General features: G+C 41.3%; 1 protein-coding gene across 4 annotated transcripts in view; it reads right to left on the minus strand.

Moving 5' to 3' along the window:
* Window positions 1–259: 259 nt before the first annotated feature.
* Window positions 260–18,148, minus strand: part of osbpl3b (oxysterol binding protein-like 3b) — a 30,984-nt gene continuing 13,095 nt past the window's right edge. Inside the window, exons 3-23 of one of the 4 annotated variants that reach the window (XM_036006458.1) lie at window positions 13,167–13,283; window positions 12,479–12,532; window positions 11,970–12,083; window positions 11,556–11,720; window positions 11,304–11,427; window positions 10,414–10,517; window positions 10,100–10,192; window positions 9,857–10,016; window positions 8,955–9,085; window positions 8,243–8,344; window positions 6,727–6,858; window positions 5,994–6,087; window positions 5,685–5,914; window positions 4,772–4,909; window positions 4,598–4,661; window positions 4,399–4,477; window positions 3,732–3,876; window positions 2,608–2,752; window positions 2,384–2,510; window positions 1,212–1,328; window positions 260–1,101 (exon numbers count right to left, since the gene is read on the minus strand). In XM_036006458.1, coding sequence (XP_035862351.1) covers window positions 1,005–1,101; window positions 1,212–1,328; window positions 2,384–2,510; window positions 2,608–2,752; window positions 3,732–3,876; window positions 4,399–4,477; window positions 4,598–4,661; window positions 4,772–4,909; window positions 5,685–5,914; window positions 5,994–6,087; window positions 6,727–6,858; window positions 8,243–8,344; window positions 8,955–9,085; window positions 9,857–10,016; window positions 10,100–10,192; window positions 10,414–10,517; window positions 11,304–11,427; window positions 11,556–11,720; window positions 11,970–12,083; window positions 12,479–12,532; window positions 13,167–13,283 — 2,532 coding nt within the window. In that variant the 3' untranslated portion in view covers window positions 260–1,004. Of the gene's footprint in view, window positions 1,102–1,211; window positions 1,329–2,383; window positions 2,511–2,607; window positions 2,753–3,731; window positions 3,877–4,398; window positions 4,478–4,597; window positions 4,662–4,771; window positions 4,910–5,684; window positions 5,915–5,993; window positions 6,088–6,726; window positions 6,865–8,242; window positions 8,345–8,954; window positions 9,086–9,856; window positions 10,017–10,099; window positions 10,193–10,413; window positions 10,518–11,303; window positions 11,428–11,555; window positions 11,721–11,969; window positions 12,084–12,478; window positions 12,533–13,166; window positions 13,284–18,148 lie in introns of all 4 variants that reach the window. The other 3 variants (XM_031299020.2, XM_036006459.1, XM_031299021.2) reach the window with 3 other exon arrangements.

Below are 18,148 nucleotides of genomic sequence, written 5' to 3' on the forward strand. Positions count from 1 at the left end.
AACTTTCATGGGACGTTCCTCTTGCTCACAATAACATGATAGCACTGAAAAGAAGAACGGTGCTGCTTTGAAGGCACAAAATGAACTTCCTCCTCTGGGTATGTGAAGTTTTCTCTTTTCCTGTTTCAAAATGTAACTGACATTTACGACAGAGTTGTCAGTCTGACAAGTCAGCATCTCAGTTAAGTGGAAATTATGATAACGGTCTGGTTCATAGCTTTCAGTGTTTCAAACTAACCGTCACAAATGACTCCACAAAAATAAAGCATCAGAGATTTTATTTGAGCTCATGGAGCATAGTTTTGGAAGCTTTTGGTCCCAAAGCCCAGGGTCCAGGTAGACAATGGTGCAATTGATAGAGTGAAAAATGTTGCTACTGCTGCTCATAGTTGCACAATCATTCACACAGTCATAGCAAAAAGCAGTTATTAATTTCATGAGACAGAAAGAAAAGCTGAGTAAGGATTTAAAGATTGTTTGAACAATTCTAGTTTGGTCCTTACAAAACATACATTTAAAATAAAAGATCTCAGAGATGCAACAAAAATAAATTAAACAATATGAGTACGAGTAAGGCATCGGGCAGGTGCAGAATAAATATCGGATATGTACACTTCATCAATGGCATATCAAGGCTAGATGATCTCAGAGGTAGAGAATGTCCATGATAAGACGACAGCTAAAGTGACCCGTTTGTTCAATACATTTTAAGCTAGTGTAGACAAGTTATGAAAAGGATTATACCAAGTAGTTTTCATTGTCTCAGTTTTGGTGATACAGTGTAACATATCCACGTGAAAACATGGGCCTAAATCTATCAACATTCATATCATATGTTTGCATAAACATTTTATCACAACTTACATAAGCACTTGCTATTAAGGCATTAACTTTGATGAACTGCACTGAATGTGGATGGTAAGGCTGGGATATCACAACAACCCAGCCTGGATTACAGTAGAGCCTGTGCAGGTCGAAATGTTGTGAGTTCTGCAGTTCAGGGGTCACCACAGCGTAGGGAAATCTATTTGGGTGAAGCCAGGGTCCTTCCTCAGCTCCCAGTATGTGTTGTTGCTCACCCAGGTATCATCCTTTGACCTCCTGTAGTAGGTAAGTAAGTACTAAGTATTTAGTATTAAGAACAGACATGCTCACTTTTCCATAAATTACTTTCTTCGTGAAAAACGAATAGATCTGGATATTTAGTCTACCTGAAGAATTTAGGTTGATGTGTTGCGTCCTCCAGGACCCTCCGTCTCTCTCTCTGCAGCTGTTCAATCCTCTGCTTCTGCTCCTCTGCAGCCTCCAAGTTCCCCTCCTCCAGCAGTCTGCCAGCAAGACCGACACATTAATTATGCAAACATGGTAAAACATGAATCTGTAATATTCAAATTTAATCTTCACTCATGTTCTTTGGTTTTGCATCATTACAGAAAGATAACCTAATTATGGAGAGACAGGAAAATACATAATTTAGGATACTAAAGGACTAGTCTCGCTTTGCCAGACCTTCCTCCACAGCGCTGTGGAGGAGGGTCTGGCTAGTCCACACAGCATTCCGGGATGGGAGAAAAACGTGCTCAGGTTTATTGGCATTTCTTTAAACCAATCACAATCGTCTTGGGCGGTGCTAAAGTCAAGCGGAGCCAAGGTGCCTCTGCAAAATAGCCTCGGGAAGGACATTTTTTTGGTGGAACAGGTGTGTACGTTCAAAGGTTGTTTTAGTCGTTCAACAGAAAACTCCGATATTCTAGCTAGCTGTCTTACCCTGCAGAGATCTGAGGAGCAGTTAACCATAGTCCTCATAAATCGACCAAAGTTTAAAATTTAAAATACCAACACAAAGAAAGCCTAAGGTAACAGGACATCCAGCCGAAAAGAGCAGAATTTCCGGCGGCAACGGAGCAATCCCGGAACGTCGTGGATATAGACTACTGAAGGACTAAAAGCAGTGCCATTTTTTTTACTTTGATGGAAAAATGCTTCTTCTTTCTGTGGCTCTTGCAGAAGTGTTTACATAATTTTAAACCTTAAAAATGTGAGCTAAAATTAGTTTGATTAATCTGAAAGGCTCTACAGTTACTTATTATTCTTAACATGAGTATTGATGTGTCTATATTTGTACTATTTTGATCATAGGGTTGGGTGGACATTTTTCAAAACAGTGTGTCAAGAGGATATGATTGAGATCCATGATGTCAGATAATAATAGGTGCTCAGATATTCACTGACATAGCGCTGTTTAAAAAAAAAAAATCAGATGTCAGATGATATTTCTCTGGCGGAAATCTAAAAAATAGTGTTACTCATCTACAATACGTCATTATTTATTACATTTATTTATTATCAAGATTATTAAAAGCCATCAATAACGTGCATGTACCTTTGGTCCACACGTAGTCTAGTGTCTGTGGGTGGTAGCAGCAGTTTCAGGGATGGATCCAGCTCGTTCAGTTCAATAGCAAACTTGGTGAAACCATAGTACTGCTCAAGGTCTACTGGCATTGCATCTACAATGCAAATAAATAACATCCTCTGCATCAGATACTGTCGTTAAGAGATATGCATAACAAGGCGTTCAGTGCATTCTTATGAAAGATGTCATACTTGCTCTCCAGATGCACGTGGCTGAGGGTGGGTCTCCACAGAAAACTGCTTCCTGCCACTTTCCAAAGAGTTTGTGGATGACCTTCCCTTTATTATCTGTGATAGCTCCCTCCACCTCATTCACACTTGAATTCCAGTATTTGGCCTGCGAAAATAATTTGCAGTGGGGGAAGAACATAGTATTATAAGGGAGCATGAACAGACAATGCAGGTATCGTGATCACGTCCTCTTGCAGTCAGCAGATGTTGCTGTTGGTTAAACCATACCAAGCCCCAGCTGTGTTGCTGGGCTGGTGTGTTTAATGGAAGATGAGTAATAATAAGTTCTGACATGTCTGGACTTGCTACCCTGCACAGCTTCAGGATTTTTTTTCAAATGGACACACACTAAAGCAATTAACCTTCTCCTCTCAGTAAAGACTTCCATACTTCAAACACTAAAAAACAGCGAGGGGTTCTTGGTGGCATGCAGGTAAAGAGCACCATCTGTGTAGAAGGTTTATGGACAAATGAAGGGACTACAGCATTTACTTGGGATTACGTGGAATTTATATATATGGAAAAATGCTCTCTTTAATGCTTGTAGGCTATTTTGATCAAACCCCCTGGGGTTCACCGAGGGATGTCTACCAACACGAACATACAGTGAATGAGAGAGAGAGGAAAGAAAGAGAGCGCTACAGTATGAAGGACCTGGATTATACTTACATTTTGTGCCTTATTTATCACTATATTTTACAGTATTGGATATTTTTGACTGGAAGTGACCTTTTACAGCATTTGTGTTTGAAAAATGCTATACAAATAAATGTACATATGCAAATAATGTCTTGCCTTGCAGCACCTTGCAGAGAAGCATAATTCAGCCTAGAGTGTCACATTTACAAAATAAAGAATACATTTGTCATGAGAAATGTAAATGGAAGTCTTGTGTAGCTAAAGCGCATAGCACTCCCTGTTGGTATAATGGTCACTGTTTGAAGGGCCCCACTTTTCATAATAAGGCCCTCAAAGAGTATTCCATCAGAAAAAGTTGTTGAAGGTGGAAATGGGGGCCATTAGGGTGGGTGCAGCCCTGCGTACAGCTACTAAATATAACTTTACCGTTGTCATGTTTGCCTCACCTTAACAAAAGTGATCTTGCACTGACAAATATCACTGCTGGAGTTTCTGATGGAGATCTCCCCATAGTGCTCAATCCAGCGTTGTCCACTGAGAATGTTGTGGATGCAGGACGTCACCTTGTTCCACTCATAGTGGTCTCCAAATCTAGAATTTTTTTTTTTATTAAAAGCAACATTTCTTTTAAAGGTGCAGTAGGTAAGACTTCAAAAACTAACTTTCTGTCATATTTGCTGAAACTGACCCTATGTTCGAGTAGAACCACATGAAGCAGGTAAATTAAAAAAAACAACATGGCTCCTCTGGCACCACCTACAGCCTGTAGTGTGATTTACAAAAATCCACAGCTCCCTGTTCAGATGCACCAATCGGGGCCGGGATGGGGGGGGGGGGGGGGGGGGTGTCTAACTGCTCATGCACATGCATTCATTCTCCCTTGTGGGGGAAGGGGCTTAGGAGACAGTTTTGGGCTTTAGCAGAAAGGGGGGAGGGACTGAGAAGTTGTCGATGTTCAAATTGTTTGGCTAAGTCCTGGATCTTCGCAGTCCTACCTACAGCACCTTTAACTTGACACCTGTTGACATTGCTTTTTATTTGAAACGGCCTGTGGTTTGTCAAGTCTGTGTGTATCTGTCCAGTCCTATAGTAAATGATGCAGAAGAGACTCACCCCGGCAGAGTTACATGAGTGGTACCAACAGGAACAATCTCCATTGACTTCCCCCAGAACTTGTTCTTACACCTCACATCTACAAAATCAATCAGAAAAAAGCAAATGTACACATCAACATTTACTGTTGATGACCAGCTACTACTGCAATCTTTAAATACACTGACAATGGATTAGACTGATTTCTTTATTCCACTACCTTGCCAGAAGATGAAGTTTTTAGACTCTGCGTGGCAAGCTGAGATCGGTGGGTGATGACTGACCTGGCGATGTGAAACAACTGGGTTGGTAAATTGATTCAATGAATGCTTCAATTCATTATTATTGGAATACTGGGATTGTTAATAGCACACAAATTGAGATTCATGCATACCTGCTCTGCAACAAATCGCAAGCCTTTATCTGGCCGGTCACATTCGTATGTCTCCCCCAGGACAGGGTTGAAAGGCTTTCCCCCAGTTCTGTAGTAGCTGGATGCATAGCCTGATACAACAAACGTAGCTACGTATACCTGCACAAAGATAAACAATACAGTTAGTAGTGCTTCATTTATAATTTTTATTACAGAATAATGAGTCACCTCGACTGTGGTGGAGCAAGAATAAAAAAGACATCAGCACATTAAACTAACTGAGCTGTGTTATTATTTTAAAGTACCGCATATTATTAGTTCATTTATCTACATGCTGTAATGAGCAGAGTAACTGTCTGAATTCTCCTCCAGTAGTTGCACTGAGCCAAGAGAGCACTGATAATTACTTCAACATCATAATGTGAGGCCAAAGATTGGAGCTGACACCGACTTCAGCTGCTATTCATTTCCTATTTATATACTGTATATGGCACATTTGTCCTTCATAACTAGGCAACTCCACAGGATGTATCTCTACACCTCCCACACAAAAGTGAACAAAATTCAACCAACAAACTCTATCACTCCAAAGTCTGTCAATGCAAATGTGAACAAACGTGAAACAGTGAAATAGGCAGAAATCTTCCTGCTGGAAATCTGCAGGCAGAGATTAGAGTTTCTCCCACATAATGTGTAATAAGCAGGGCTGGCACACGCTCTAGCACTGGACAATACCTCTGCCCGTGGTCAGCTAGAGTCCCTGGTTGAGAGGAATAACAGCCAGCAAAAAGGAAGGGCTTATTCCTGGCTCTTACAATTGTGCTTGAAGTTCTGTCAGAGGGGGCCCATTATGTGCTGAAATGGAACATGTTATCTGAGCAAAAAATACTCTTCACACACACTCAAACAGCAAACAGTGAATTTGCCATCTCACCATACGTTCAAAAGGATCCTGTGTGTTAGCAGCCTTGTCGAGCAGCTCACTGTACTCCAGCTCCTCACACAGTCTCTGCAGGGTGTTGAGCGGCTCATTAAGTTGCACAGGCATCGCCACTTTGGACAGGTCTTTGCCTATGTTGTTTCTGAGAATGTTCCACAAGCTGATGGTGCTGTTGTTGGGGCTGGGCGAGGGCAGGCAGGATCTGTGCTGACAAAGGACAGAGCCTGGCAACAGATGGTGTAAGAGGTCAAGATTTATTGAATCTAGCACAGTTTATGTCCTATAGCTCTCTGTCACATTTACCTGAATTTGGTCTCTCAGTTTCTGTCTCGTTGCTGAAGTTGTCCATGGAAATGTTGTCACTAATGTCACTAATATAAGAGTCATCCTCTGATACCTACAAAAAACATCCTCAATTTAGTTAATAGATACATTTTTAATACCACCTGCAGAAAGGGAATGGGCAGGTCTCTTTCAACATCCTGTCACATCAGCAGAAAATATACTGCATTAGAGATGAATGGTCCCTTGGGACCTGGTGACTAATTTGCACCACGACTTGCTGTATTTTTAGATTAAAGTAATTAACTGCCATTTTCTCATTGCTTCTGCTCCAGCTGCTATCGGATCAAGCTGCATGAACACTGAAGAAAAATGAAACTGAAGTGATAAAAACTTTGCTTGAAGGCGATGATAGGTCAAAGGCATGTTTTTCTCTTTGCAATTGAACAGCACTGACTTGCCATAATGTGCTTAAAGGTTAAACACATTTTGCAGAGAGAATTGATGAAATGTTGGATGATGATAAATCAATTTAGAACATCTGGTGGTAATTTCTGTCTTTTTTATTTTTTACTCCATTTTATCATGCAGCTCTTTTTTTTTTTTTAAATTTGAAGCTAACAAGACAAATTACATAACATTAACAATAAATATAATTCAATTTTGGAGCCCTAAATGTCAGTTTATGCCACTGGCTGATTCTGAGTAACTGACACATCAGTACAACTGCTAATTGTAACAATTTAGCTCTCACCTCATTTTCAGAGGAACTAGCGGACAGCAGAACTTCCTGTGCATCGAAGAACTCGGACAAAGACTCTGTGATTGAAGCTCTGCTCTCATTGGACACTTGGTGTACGAGGGGACGGGATTCATCAACAGAGTCCTGTTTCTAAGAGACACAGTGTTCATAGCTATAATTAAAAACAGGAAAAGGGCAACATCATCATAGCCAGAAGGGGCGGCAATCAAAGGGCAATTCAGAATACAATACAATCACAATGGATGTGGATAATGAGAGTATCACAACACACATCTGATATGCAATATATTGAAAGACAGTCATCTATTCAGTTTCATGGAAGCTTATAGACATTTAGAGACAACTGAATTGAAACATTATGTAACAAAGTGCATAGAGTCTTTTTTTTAAGATTATTTTTTTGGGGCTTTTCCCTTTATTGTACAGAGACAGTGGATAGACAGGAAAGGGGGAAAGAGATGGGGGACGACACGCAGCAAAGGGCAGCAGGTCAGATTTGAACCTGCGCCGCTGCAGGACTCAGCCAACGTGGGGCAAACGCTCCTACTGGGTGAGCTAGAGCCCGCCCCGAGTCTCTTTCTTTTTAATACACAGCAACATGTTAATGTGCTATCGTTTGAGTGTTTAACAGCCATAAACTGGCCATACTTCTTCAGAATAAAAATTTGTATAAAGGTAGGACCAATTTCACAACATATTGAGAATATATTGTACCAATCAAACCTATTTCTAGAGACTGTATAACAATGTATTCCTGTATTAATTATCAAGAGACAGTCAAAAGTGCAAGTGTGCAACAGGTGTACACACCAACTCTTCTGTCTGAAGAGGTGGACATTGAACAAGATGCACATTCAAAATGGATTCATAGCATTCATATAATTCTTCTGAAAACAATTTAAAACGTGTAAACAATTACAAACAAGAAGTGCTTTCCACAGAGCCACACATGGAAGCGAGCACACCCCTCCATCCGTTGTTATTGCTGAAGCTGATTAATTAGCCTGGAGATAATCTCAGAGGAGGCACATTAGTTTTGCACCGTGTGTTCAAACAAATTTCCAGGGACACGATTAAGTAGATCAGCTCCAACTCTCTGGTCAGCAAATCTGCTTAAGAGAGCAAAGAGCTTCCTTTACTGCAGGAGACGATAATGTGACAGGTAGTCTCCCCCTGAGCCATGTGATTGCGAGACACAACCACGGGGCTGAGAGGAAGCACTTTCTCATAACAAATAATGAAAATTTAACTAATTTGAGGGGGCTGTGTTCCCTGAAAGGTTTTAAGTGAAGAATTGTTTTTTCTATAGTCACTGTCATTAAAGAAAGTGAGTCTAGTGAGGGGGTGAGGAGGAAAGCAACATTTGTGAAATGTGGATTAGATGGAAGGTACAGCTCATTCATTCTGTGACAAAGTCAAGACTGTGTGGGATGAAAATAAAGACGGAGATAATAATAATCATCATGATGGGTGTTGGGTGTTAGAGTCACTGCATTCCTGCACCCACCTGCACAGGGGCAGTGAGATTTATTAGTGTGGGCTCTATGATGTGGGACTCTGCGTGTATCTTGCGCAGGCGCTCTCTCAGCTCAGAGTTCTGGGCTAAAGCCTGAAAACATAACCAGCATAAACATTGTTTATAGCACACACCAAACCACGAATGCCTTAAATACTGAAAGCTGAAATAAATTCCTTACTACTTAAACTGCTCATCAACACATCCTATTTATCTTTTCTATAGAGACCTATATGTGCAATAACTGTAGACATCAGACAGGAAGCCACGGGAGTCCAAACTATATTACTCACCCATTACTGACTCTATTTGAGGTGGAGGTAGGTAGAAGCAAACAGCCATAGGGTATTTAAAGTCAAAGAAACATGTTGGCATAAAGAGCGCAAGAGGTTCTACTGTGGCAAAAGAAGTCAGCATGACAATGAGTGTGTGTAACCATCAAAGTAGAAAATAAAACAGGTCTCTGGGTGGGAGGCAGCAGCCACAGGAAACATGACTGTTGAACATGGTCATGTTCAGGTGGGCAGACATCACACTGCAGCTAGTAATCCCTCTAAGAGGCTTGACAATGTGTCACGCCTGACAAGTGGTGTGGGAGGACACGGCATCTGAGGGGAGTGTAACAGTCTAAAAGAAAGTGGAATACCTAACTTATTTTTACTCACTGATAACTGTCTGTGTGAGTTTGTGTTATTTTACGTACTGTTGCCAACGTGTTCTTCAAACCGACAACCTGCGGTGATGTAGGGGGAATTGTTTCGTGGTCCAAGCATTGTTTTAATCTCTCTCTCTCAGATGTTAGTGAACTCAGGGCTGTCTTCATGGTTGCATGTACTGCAGAAAAAAAGAGGGAAGCTTTAACTAATTTTGCATAACAAATTTGCATTTCAGTGCGATGCAGATCCAGTCACAGTGGATACAGTCTATCACACCACGGTTCTAATAAAATGGAACGAGTGTGAAATCTCCTATCAACCTGCAAGCCACAATCTTTGTTTTATGATGTTCATTTTACCACGTACTTCACAATAGGTGCTTGGGAAGCTAAGTTGTTGAAAAGCGCTGGCAATATTAATGCAATCACTTCATTCGATTAAGCTCATCACATATCCTTAGCTTCATAATTTTTAATACGCATAAATGTGTCGGCTGAAATGCCAGCTGTTCCCTGGGGCAAACTTTAAACCCCTTTTACAGAAAAAGTGGGAATTGTAATGCCATTATGTAAAACATAAATCATTCTCATTATGCCATGATGTTAAGCATCAGGTGTCTGAATATAAGTTTTCAACGAGGAGTAGCAGAAAACTAATTAGGACCCCCTATTTGCCAAGCTTTGTGGTTTAGAAAATGTAAAGTACTCACTAACCAACGGCTAGTGGACATACTGACAGGGCACATCATCAGACTTCTAAAGAATGTAAACAGTTTATCAGTAATCAACAGCTGCCATGGCTGCACCATTGTCACATTCATTTGTTATAAACAACAACAACATGCCAGTCCTGTCTTGGATGCAAATAAGACAGCAGGCAGACAGATTTATGTACACTTGTGGAGTTTTTCTCAGTTTGTAAAAATATCAGCTCATAATATTTTACTCACAGTTGGTGGCAACACGGCAGAAGTCCTCTTGAAGCTTGGCCACGTCAAAAGTGGAATCCAGGGATTCAGTGTCAGCCTTATCATTGGCGAGTGCAGCGGTGGAGAGGTTAGGGTTAGAAGCGTGCAGGCGGATAGAGCCAGAGGAGATGCAGCTGGGTACCTACAGTAGAGCAGGAGAAGTAGAGTTTGGAGGGACTAATTCTAAAAAAATATAAAATATGATCACACTATCACAATATTTACCTGCAGAGTTGTTTTGACATCTTTGTTGTAGTTTTTACAGCGCCATTTCTTTGGTAGTCTCTTTTCCTTCTTGGGGCTGTCAAATGTAGCTGCCTAGTGAACATAAAGGAAGATACTGATGGCCGAGACAGAGAGTATTCTATATTTAGTAGCAAATGACTTGAGGGCAACAAAAACTATTGGTGGAGAGAAATGATAAAAGACGAATTAAGACAAGTTACACTGCATAATAATCTGAGTCATCTAGTATTTTGGATGTGATTCAGCATGACCTTGCAATTAAAGGTGAAATGAATCAGGAATAAAGTGCTGACCTGCAGTGCTTGGATAGATGGAGCAGAATAGGTACGGTGCAGGACTTCCATACTCTGAAGCAGGTGGTTGAGGTCGAGCAGGTAGGATTCACAGACTGACAAGTCTGTTGAGAGGAGGAAAAAGATCAGCATTGAGATAAGAAGGTTAAGAAGTGGGAAGAGAGTAAAAGAAAGAGAAAAGGAATCAGAAAGGAGCAGCGCAGAAACACTTGCATGCGCCGGTTTGGCCAGCAAGGACTTCTCCATGTACATACTGTACAAATGGCTGATGTTTCCTAACCTACCATCCATGGTGTCAGTGACACCCAAGACTTGTATGTTCATAGGGACAAGCACACACAAGGCACTCACTTAAAAAAGTGGATTATTGTGTACATTTTCCAAGTTTCTAGTTTAGAAAAGCAAAACTTCTCACTAAGTAGCAGGGGCAAATGTTGACACATCATTAGAATCCCAATGAATGAAAACTGAGACATACCGTTTTTATATAATCAACAGCTTTCTTTCTTTATAAACAACACCATGCCAGTCCTATCTTACCTGCAAATAAGACACCAGGCAGACAGATGTATTGGTATTAACTGAAGCATTTGACTCATCAAGGTTAGATCACCTGCCTCTTTTAATCTCAATGGCAACTTTACTGTAATAGGAGGCTCTAAATAGATCACAAACCTTCAGGCACACTAAATAGGTGGATGGAAATAACAATAAAATGTAACCAATGGTTTTTAGCTCTCAGCCAAATCAGATCTTTACATTTTATCATCTTGCTTAGAAACCAAGAGGCAGGAGGGAAGTCACATAAAATGGTATTAAGAAGTGCTTTAGAATACTACTGAGTGTGGAGAAACTCTGACAAATAATGAGAGTCAGTTCTACTGCCTCACCTTTGGAGCACTTGTCCATGTCATCAGACGACTGGAGCCAGGCAGCTACTTTGGCCTGGCTGTTGCAGCTTACAGGGAAGGCTCCTGCAGAATGCACTGTGGACTGCCTTCGTATAGACATGCACTGAAAGAGCAAACAGACCCAAAGGTCAGTCCAATAACAATTTGCGTAGAAGCAGAGCTGAAAGCATTTAGTGAATTACTATCTTAAATAGACCACAATGTTTCCAGTAACAGTGTGCACCGGTATACCTTTCTGATAGAGGCAGTCTCCGCCATGCTCGGTGAGTTGGGGGAGGGGTAGTGGGGATAGTAGAAGGACTTCTCAGTAGGGTACATGGCAATCTCATTTTGCCGATAGAGCCGATGGTGACGCAGCTTGGAAACCCATTCATCAAACAGCTCATGTGACTTAATCTGCAGAGAAGATATCAGAAATCAACTCAAGGACAAGTAAGACGACGGAGGCGTGAAGGTGAGAAAACACACACAGGTACTGTAATTCTCCCTCACCCACATATACAACACATAAGGTCATTCTAAAGTTTTTTTAATGTTAGCATCTGTTCCAGGAATCAAAAGGGAATAATCTGAATAATCCATGTTTAACATCACTTTCTGTAAATCTTTAGGGAATAATTTACATTCATTAGCCTTGCGGTTTACCTTCAGGTGATAGATGTTTTCCTCAGCATCAAGATCGATGCACTTGGCTTTCTTCTTAATGGCCATGACTGAGAGACCCACATCAATGCAGCCATGCAGTTTCCCTTTCTCAATCTGCAAGGCAAAGTCAACACACAGTGTTATGAATATTTTTGACTTGACTTAATACAAATGCAACGAGATGCTGTTCAGTTTTAAAATTCACTATTATTCTTATAATCCTTTTATTGGCTCTGGCCACCCTGGCCAAGCAGAGCCTCTGCATGGCTGATACATAATTATGTGAGATTGGCAGGTAAAGTGCACGGTGTGATTCCTATCAATGACAATGATTTGTGTCTACAGGCACATATACACATATATATATATAGATATATATATATCTATATATATATAGATATATATATATATATTCTGGGAAAGACAGCCAGCAGTACAACAAGACACAAAGTGTCCTTTGTCATCTTCTCTAACCACATAGTATGCAGCCAGCAGGCTTTTGTACTCACATCTGCACTGCACTTGCCATACTTCAGGATGCCTTTGTCCAGGAAGAAATATCTCTGTAGAGAGAAGGGAGGACAATGAGCGAATGAGATGCAGCCGGGATGGTATGAAATATCCCTGACAGCAAGTCTGAAATCACTGTCATGACGCTATGATGATGACAGAGTCCGCCTCTTGTTAATGAATGTTGTTAATGTCTCTGCAGTGAAATGTTTGTCATCCCAGGCTCTTGCCTTGCATCTTGTCTGTCTTTACTACTCTTTCCCTCACTTTGCAATTGTTCTCCTCCACTCTCGCCTGTGACTCTTGGTGCTCTGTTGAAAGCACAAAGACCTGAAATGCTCTGACTGTAAGTCAATACTAAATGTATACAGCTCTATTAACCTACATGCCATCAGCTAATGCAGCTAGTAGGTTGTATCATCCCAGTGAAAGCTTTTAGACAGAGTGTAAACAGTCACTGACACAGGTCACATGTGACTCCTCTGTGGGTGAAATCAATTAGTTTAAAACACAAATGAGTCATCTCAGCAGATTTTTTGGAAAAGGATCCTGGGTAAAACTGGGAAATGGAAATGACGTTCAGTTGTCAAGTTCATGTAAATATGTCATGGAGTCCATCACTCTAAGAGATGAGTAAGTGCGAGGTAACGTGGGTCATTTAAGGATCTCGGAGGTGGTTGATTATACCTTATGCCAGCCCTTCATGGGCCACTTCCTCCTCTTTAACATGTAGCCCTCCTGTTTCTGGGGCTCCAGGACATTGCTGAAGCCTCCACGCAGACCCTCCACTATTTCCCAGCTGTCCTGTGGGCACAGATAGTTAGAACTCTGAGATGATAGATATGAGATGATAGATACCCGTTAGCAGACACTCTTGTGCACACACATGCAGATCAAAATTGCAGTAAGGTTTGGTAACATAAAACTAACGACACAACAGAGTCAATGCCTAAGTCAAAACCATAAAGCAATTTGTGGCTGTTTACATTTTCAGTCTTTCCTTCAATATCAATCAGTCAGTCAGTCAGTGGGAAGCTGTGGGAGTGGGAGAAGACTTACTGAAGGGAAAATTCAGCCCTATGAGGTTTGGTGTCCACGACTTTACACGTTACTTTCACCTCATGGTCCCATTTACAAAATTAGCTTACCTGTCTAATCTCAACTCTTCACAATAATCATTTCCTGACTGAGATTAGAAAGCTGAAAACCAAATCCCCCTGCAAATACAGAGATTAAGGTGATATTTCATCATAGACTAATCCTGATAGCTCTGTCATGTACTTCAGTGGTGAGGATTCTGGGAAGGCAGCATAAACAGAGGGGTTTGTAACATCTTTGTGGACACAGAGAATATTGCATCACTTGTGGTTTATATTATTTTAGTTTACATTACTGTAGTAATACTTGAGGATGTCATCAGGGTTATCTTGGCTTGGGCTGGGAGGTTATACATATTTAACAGAAACTGGGGGCGTGTAGCTAGAAAAGGCAGGGACATTTACTAGGGTAGGACAGGCACCCAGGTGCAGCGCTGGGCTGTGGGGTGATTTTGATATAGTTGCCACACTCGGTATTGCAGTATCACCTGATGCACACATGCTCAAAAATACGTTTTCTCCATTCACAATCACTAGAAAAAGAGCAACAGCCAGCAGGAAGTCAACCAACTTTCCATCTGAATGCTTTTTCAGTGTATGTGCCCAATGAGCAACTTTCATAGGAACGTGGGAGGGTCAAATAAAAAACACTATTGAGTTGCACTGAGGGGAATCTAGGATGCTGTGTTTTTTTTTTAGCTTGACCCATATTGGGGAATAAAAGTCAGAATATTCTGTGCTGCTTCAATTTAAAATTTTCTTTTGTTATTTTTGTCTTTATTGATAGTTTGACAATGAATAGACAGGAAGAGGTTGAGATAGAGGGGGGTTTCATATGCAACAAAGGTCCCCAGCTGGAATCACACCAGGAACATTGTGGTTATATGGTTAGCATCTTTAACATGAGGTCAACAGGATGTACCCTTGACCATTTAAAAAAATAAATCTTGTTACTCTCCAACTTCAGGTAGGTGCAATGCTGAATTGCTGGAGTCATTTATGGAGCACAAATGCAAAACATTCACTGGTTCCAGCTATCCAAACATGATGCTTTGCTGCATTTCTCTGTTCTATATCATTATAAATAGAATATATTTGGCTACTGTTGCAGGAACAAAATATTGTATGCTGATAAGGCAGTATTTTAGGATCATATCCTAAACTTAATACATTTATCCAAGTGGGACAAAAACTCAAGCACAAATTACGTTCATAATACAGCTATCCAGAGAGACTTTGGGTTATTGGCAGAGGTTTGAGGTGAATGTGTTTGTTGTCCCTGAATGTTCCAGTGTATAATAGTGCTGGCTTAACAAACTGCATCAGTCAGAGATGCTGACTGCTGGAGGTGAGGCTGTCTAAAACAAACCCTAATTTCTGTAGGGGTTTGGGGGGATGGAGAGGGTGTAGCTTGTGGATTGTTCTTTCACTCTCCCTGAGTGCTCGTCACAGCTCCCACTGACACAGTCACACAGTGATTCATGTCACGCACTGCCTGGGCATTTTCCTTCAAGGTCAAGGGAGACTTTCAGAGATAAAGTAGAAATATGACTGAAGAAGACATGACATGCTACAGGGAGAGCTCTCAGCATAAGAACATTGTAAATCAAGAATGTTTCCAAAGTTGTCCAACATAGTGTATGTCCTGCTGCAGCTTTAAAACCATTGTGTGTGAGGAAGGAGCCATGTCCTTGCAAAACTAAAACATGAACCTACATTAGTAACTATTACTATCACCCATGTTCATTTTGGGAAATTTGCTCTCTTTCTGAGAAATTTAGATGAGAAGATTGATGCCACTCTCATATTTGTACTGTTATCACAAATCTACGATTTGCCTGAAGACGGTTAGCTTATCTTAGAATAAAGACTGGAAACATGAGGAAACAGCTGCTAGCCCAGTTCTGTCCAACAAATCTGCCTATATGCACCTCTAATGCTCACTAATTAACACGTTATATCTTGTTTGTTTAAACCATACAGTAAATGACAATTTGTGATTAACAGGGGGTTATTACGGTGGCCGACAGGGGCAAACGCCCTGCAACTTAAGAAAACACATGCAAATAGACAAAACACAAGCAATTTAAGAAAACATCTTTAATTAATACACATAACACACGCGCAGCATTCAGCAAACGCGCTGCAAATACACACAACATGGCAAAAAGAAAAGCACACAAACCCCGAAAACAAATGCAACAAAAAAACGCTGCACCAAGATTACACAACGGAAGTTCTCCAGGCTTCTAGAGGGAGAGAGCGCTCTGCCTTTTTATTAGAGTCGGGTATGGCTGCAGCCTGGAGACCTCCCGTCTCATGCCTCCCGTCTATAGACTGTATATTAAATTACATTACATTACATTACATTACATGTCATTTAGCTGACGCTTTTATCCAAAGCGACTTACAATTAAGTGCTTTCAACTGTGAAGGTTCAAACTCCAGACCACAAGTAGTAAGTGCAAATACAGTAGCTTTAAATAGGCAAAGCTACAAAAAGACAAATGAAAGTGCAGGTTCGAAAGTGCAAGTTCAAGAATTTTTTTATTTTTTTTATTTTTTTATCCGAGGTGTAGTCGGAAGAGATGCGTTTTTAGCCTTCGGCGGAAGATGTGTAGGCTTTCGGCCATCCTGATATCGATGGGGAGCTCGTTCCACCATTTGGGAGCCAGGACAGTGAACAGTCGGGATTTCGTTGAGTGATTAGTTCTCCCTCGCTGTGAGGGAGCAGCCAGCAGTTTGGCTGATGCAGAACGAAGTGGGCGGGTTGGGGTATATGGTTTGACCATGTTCTGGATGTAAGCGGGTGCTGATCCATTCGTGGCCCTGTACGTAAGTACTAGTGTCTTGAAGCGGATGCGGGCCGCAATTGGTAACCAGTGAAGAGAGCGGAGGAGAGGTGTAGTGTGAGAGAACTTGGGGAGGTTGAAGACAAGTCGAGCTGCTGCATTCTGAATGAGCTGCAGGGGTTGGATGGCACATGCAGGCAGGCCAATCAGGAGGGAGTTGCAGTAGTCTAGACGTGAGATGACTAGAGCCTGAACCAGAACCTGAGCCGCCTTCTGCGTTAGAAGGGGACGTATCCTTCTGATGTTATGCAGCATGTATCTACACGATCAGGTGGTTGCAGCAATGTTAGCAGTGAAGGAGAGTTGGTCGTCAAGTGTTACACCCAGGTTTCTAGCAGTCTTGGTGGGGACTACTATAGAGTTGTCAATTGTTATAGTCAGGTCTTGGGTAGGAGAGCCCTTCCCTGGAAGGAAAAGGAGCTCAGTCTTGTCGAGGTTGAGTTTCAGATGGTGTGTGGACATCCAAGAAGAGATGTCAGTCAGACAGGCCGAGATACGTGCTGCTACCTGAGTTTCAGACTCAGGAAAGGAGAGAATTAGTTGGGTGTCATCTGCGTAGCTGTGATAAGAAAAGCCGTGCGACTGAATGACAGACCCGAGAGAGTTGGTGTACAGAGAGAAGAGGAGGGGACCCAGGACTGATCCCTGAGGAACCCCAGTTTTAAGTGGGCAAGGTTCTGAGCTAGACCCTCTCCAGGTTACCCGGTAGGTTCGGTCTGCCAGGTAAGATGTGAGTAATGTGAGCGCAGAGCCTGCGACACCCAGATTTCGGAGTGTCGAAATGAGGATCTGGTGGTTCACTGTGTCAAAGGCAGCAGAAAGATCCAGAAGGATGATAATGGAAGAGAGAGCGGTTGTTCTAGCGATGTGAAGCTGCTCAGTGACAGCAATTAATTAACAATTAACAATTAATATATATATATATACATATATACAGTCTATGCTCCCGTCTCATGCCTCCTGTCTATAGACTGTATATTAAATTAATATATATATATATATATATATATATATATACAGTCTATGCTCCTGTCTCATGCGTCCCGTCTATAGACTGTATATTAAATTAATATATATACACACAGTCTATGCTCCCGTCTCATGCCCTCCCGGCTGGTGCCATCCCCGAGCTTCGACTTTTCAAAATAAAAGCTCGCGTCTGGTCTGCTATGTCTTCGTACTTTGGTATTTTGGATGTTTTTGAACTAAAAAGTACAGTAATCATGCTAATGAATACAATAACTTTTTCAGCAGATGTCTTACTTACAACACGATGGAGTTAGCAAAGCAGTTTTGTGTTTATATGTGCGGGCGGGATTTATTCAGTTTGATAAATCCCACGGTAAATTGGCTGGTTTACTAAACGGGGAGGGACTATAAATCCTGTCTGTTTTTTGTTTTTTGTATTTCAAGAGTGAATTGCTCCACGATATGAATACAGATTGATCACTTATTTTGTTGGTAACCGTTGTTGTATAATGACAATATTACACTTGAGGAGGCCTACACTTCAGTGATGTGCCTTTCGGACCTCGAAATTAAACCCTCTCATGTAATATGGCTTAAATAAACGTCAACGTCAACGTTAAACGCTGATGAAGTTTTAAATGTTTTATCACGAGTTTACAGACATCTCTGCTGATTGAGTATCACCTGTGACCTGAGCACACCCACCAAACGAGAGAAAACATATCTCAAACATAGACTTAATATTTACAGT

Source organism: Sander lucioperca, chromosome 10, assembly GCF_008315115.2.
Source record: "Sander lucioperca isolate FBNREF2018 chromosome 10, SLUC_FBN_1.2, whole genome shotgun sequence".
Taxonomy (NCBI): Eukaryota; Metazoa; Chordata; class Actinopteri; order Perciformes; family Percidae; genus Sander; species Sander lucioperca.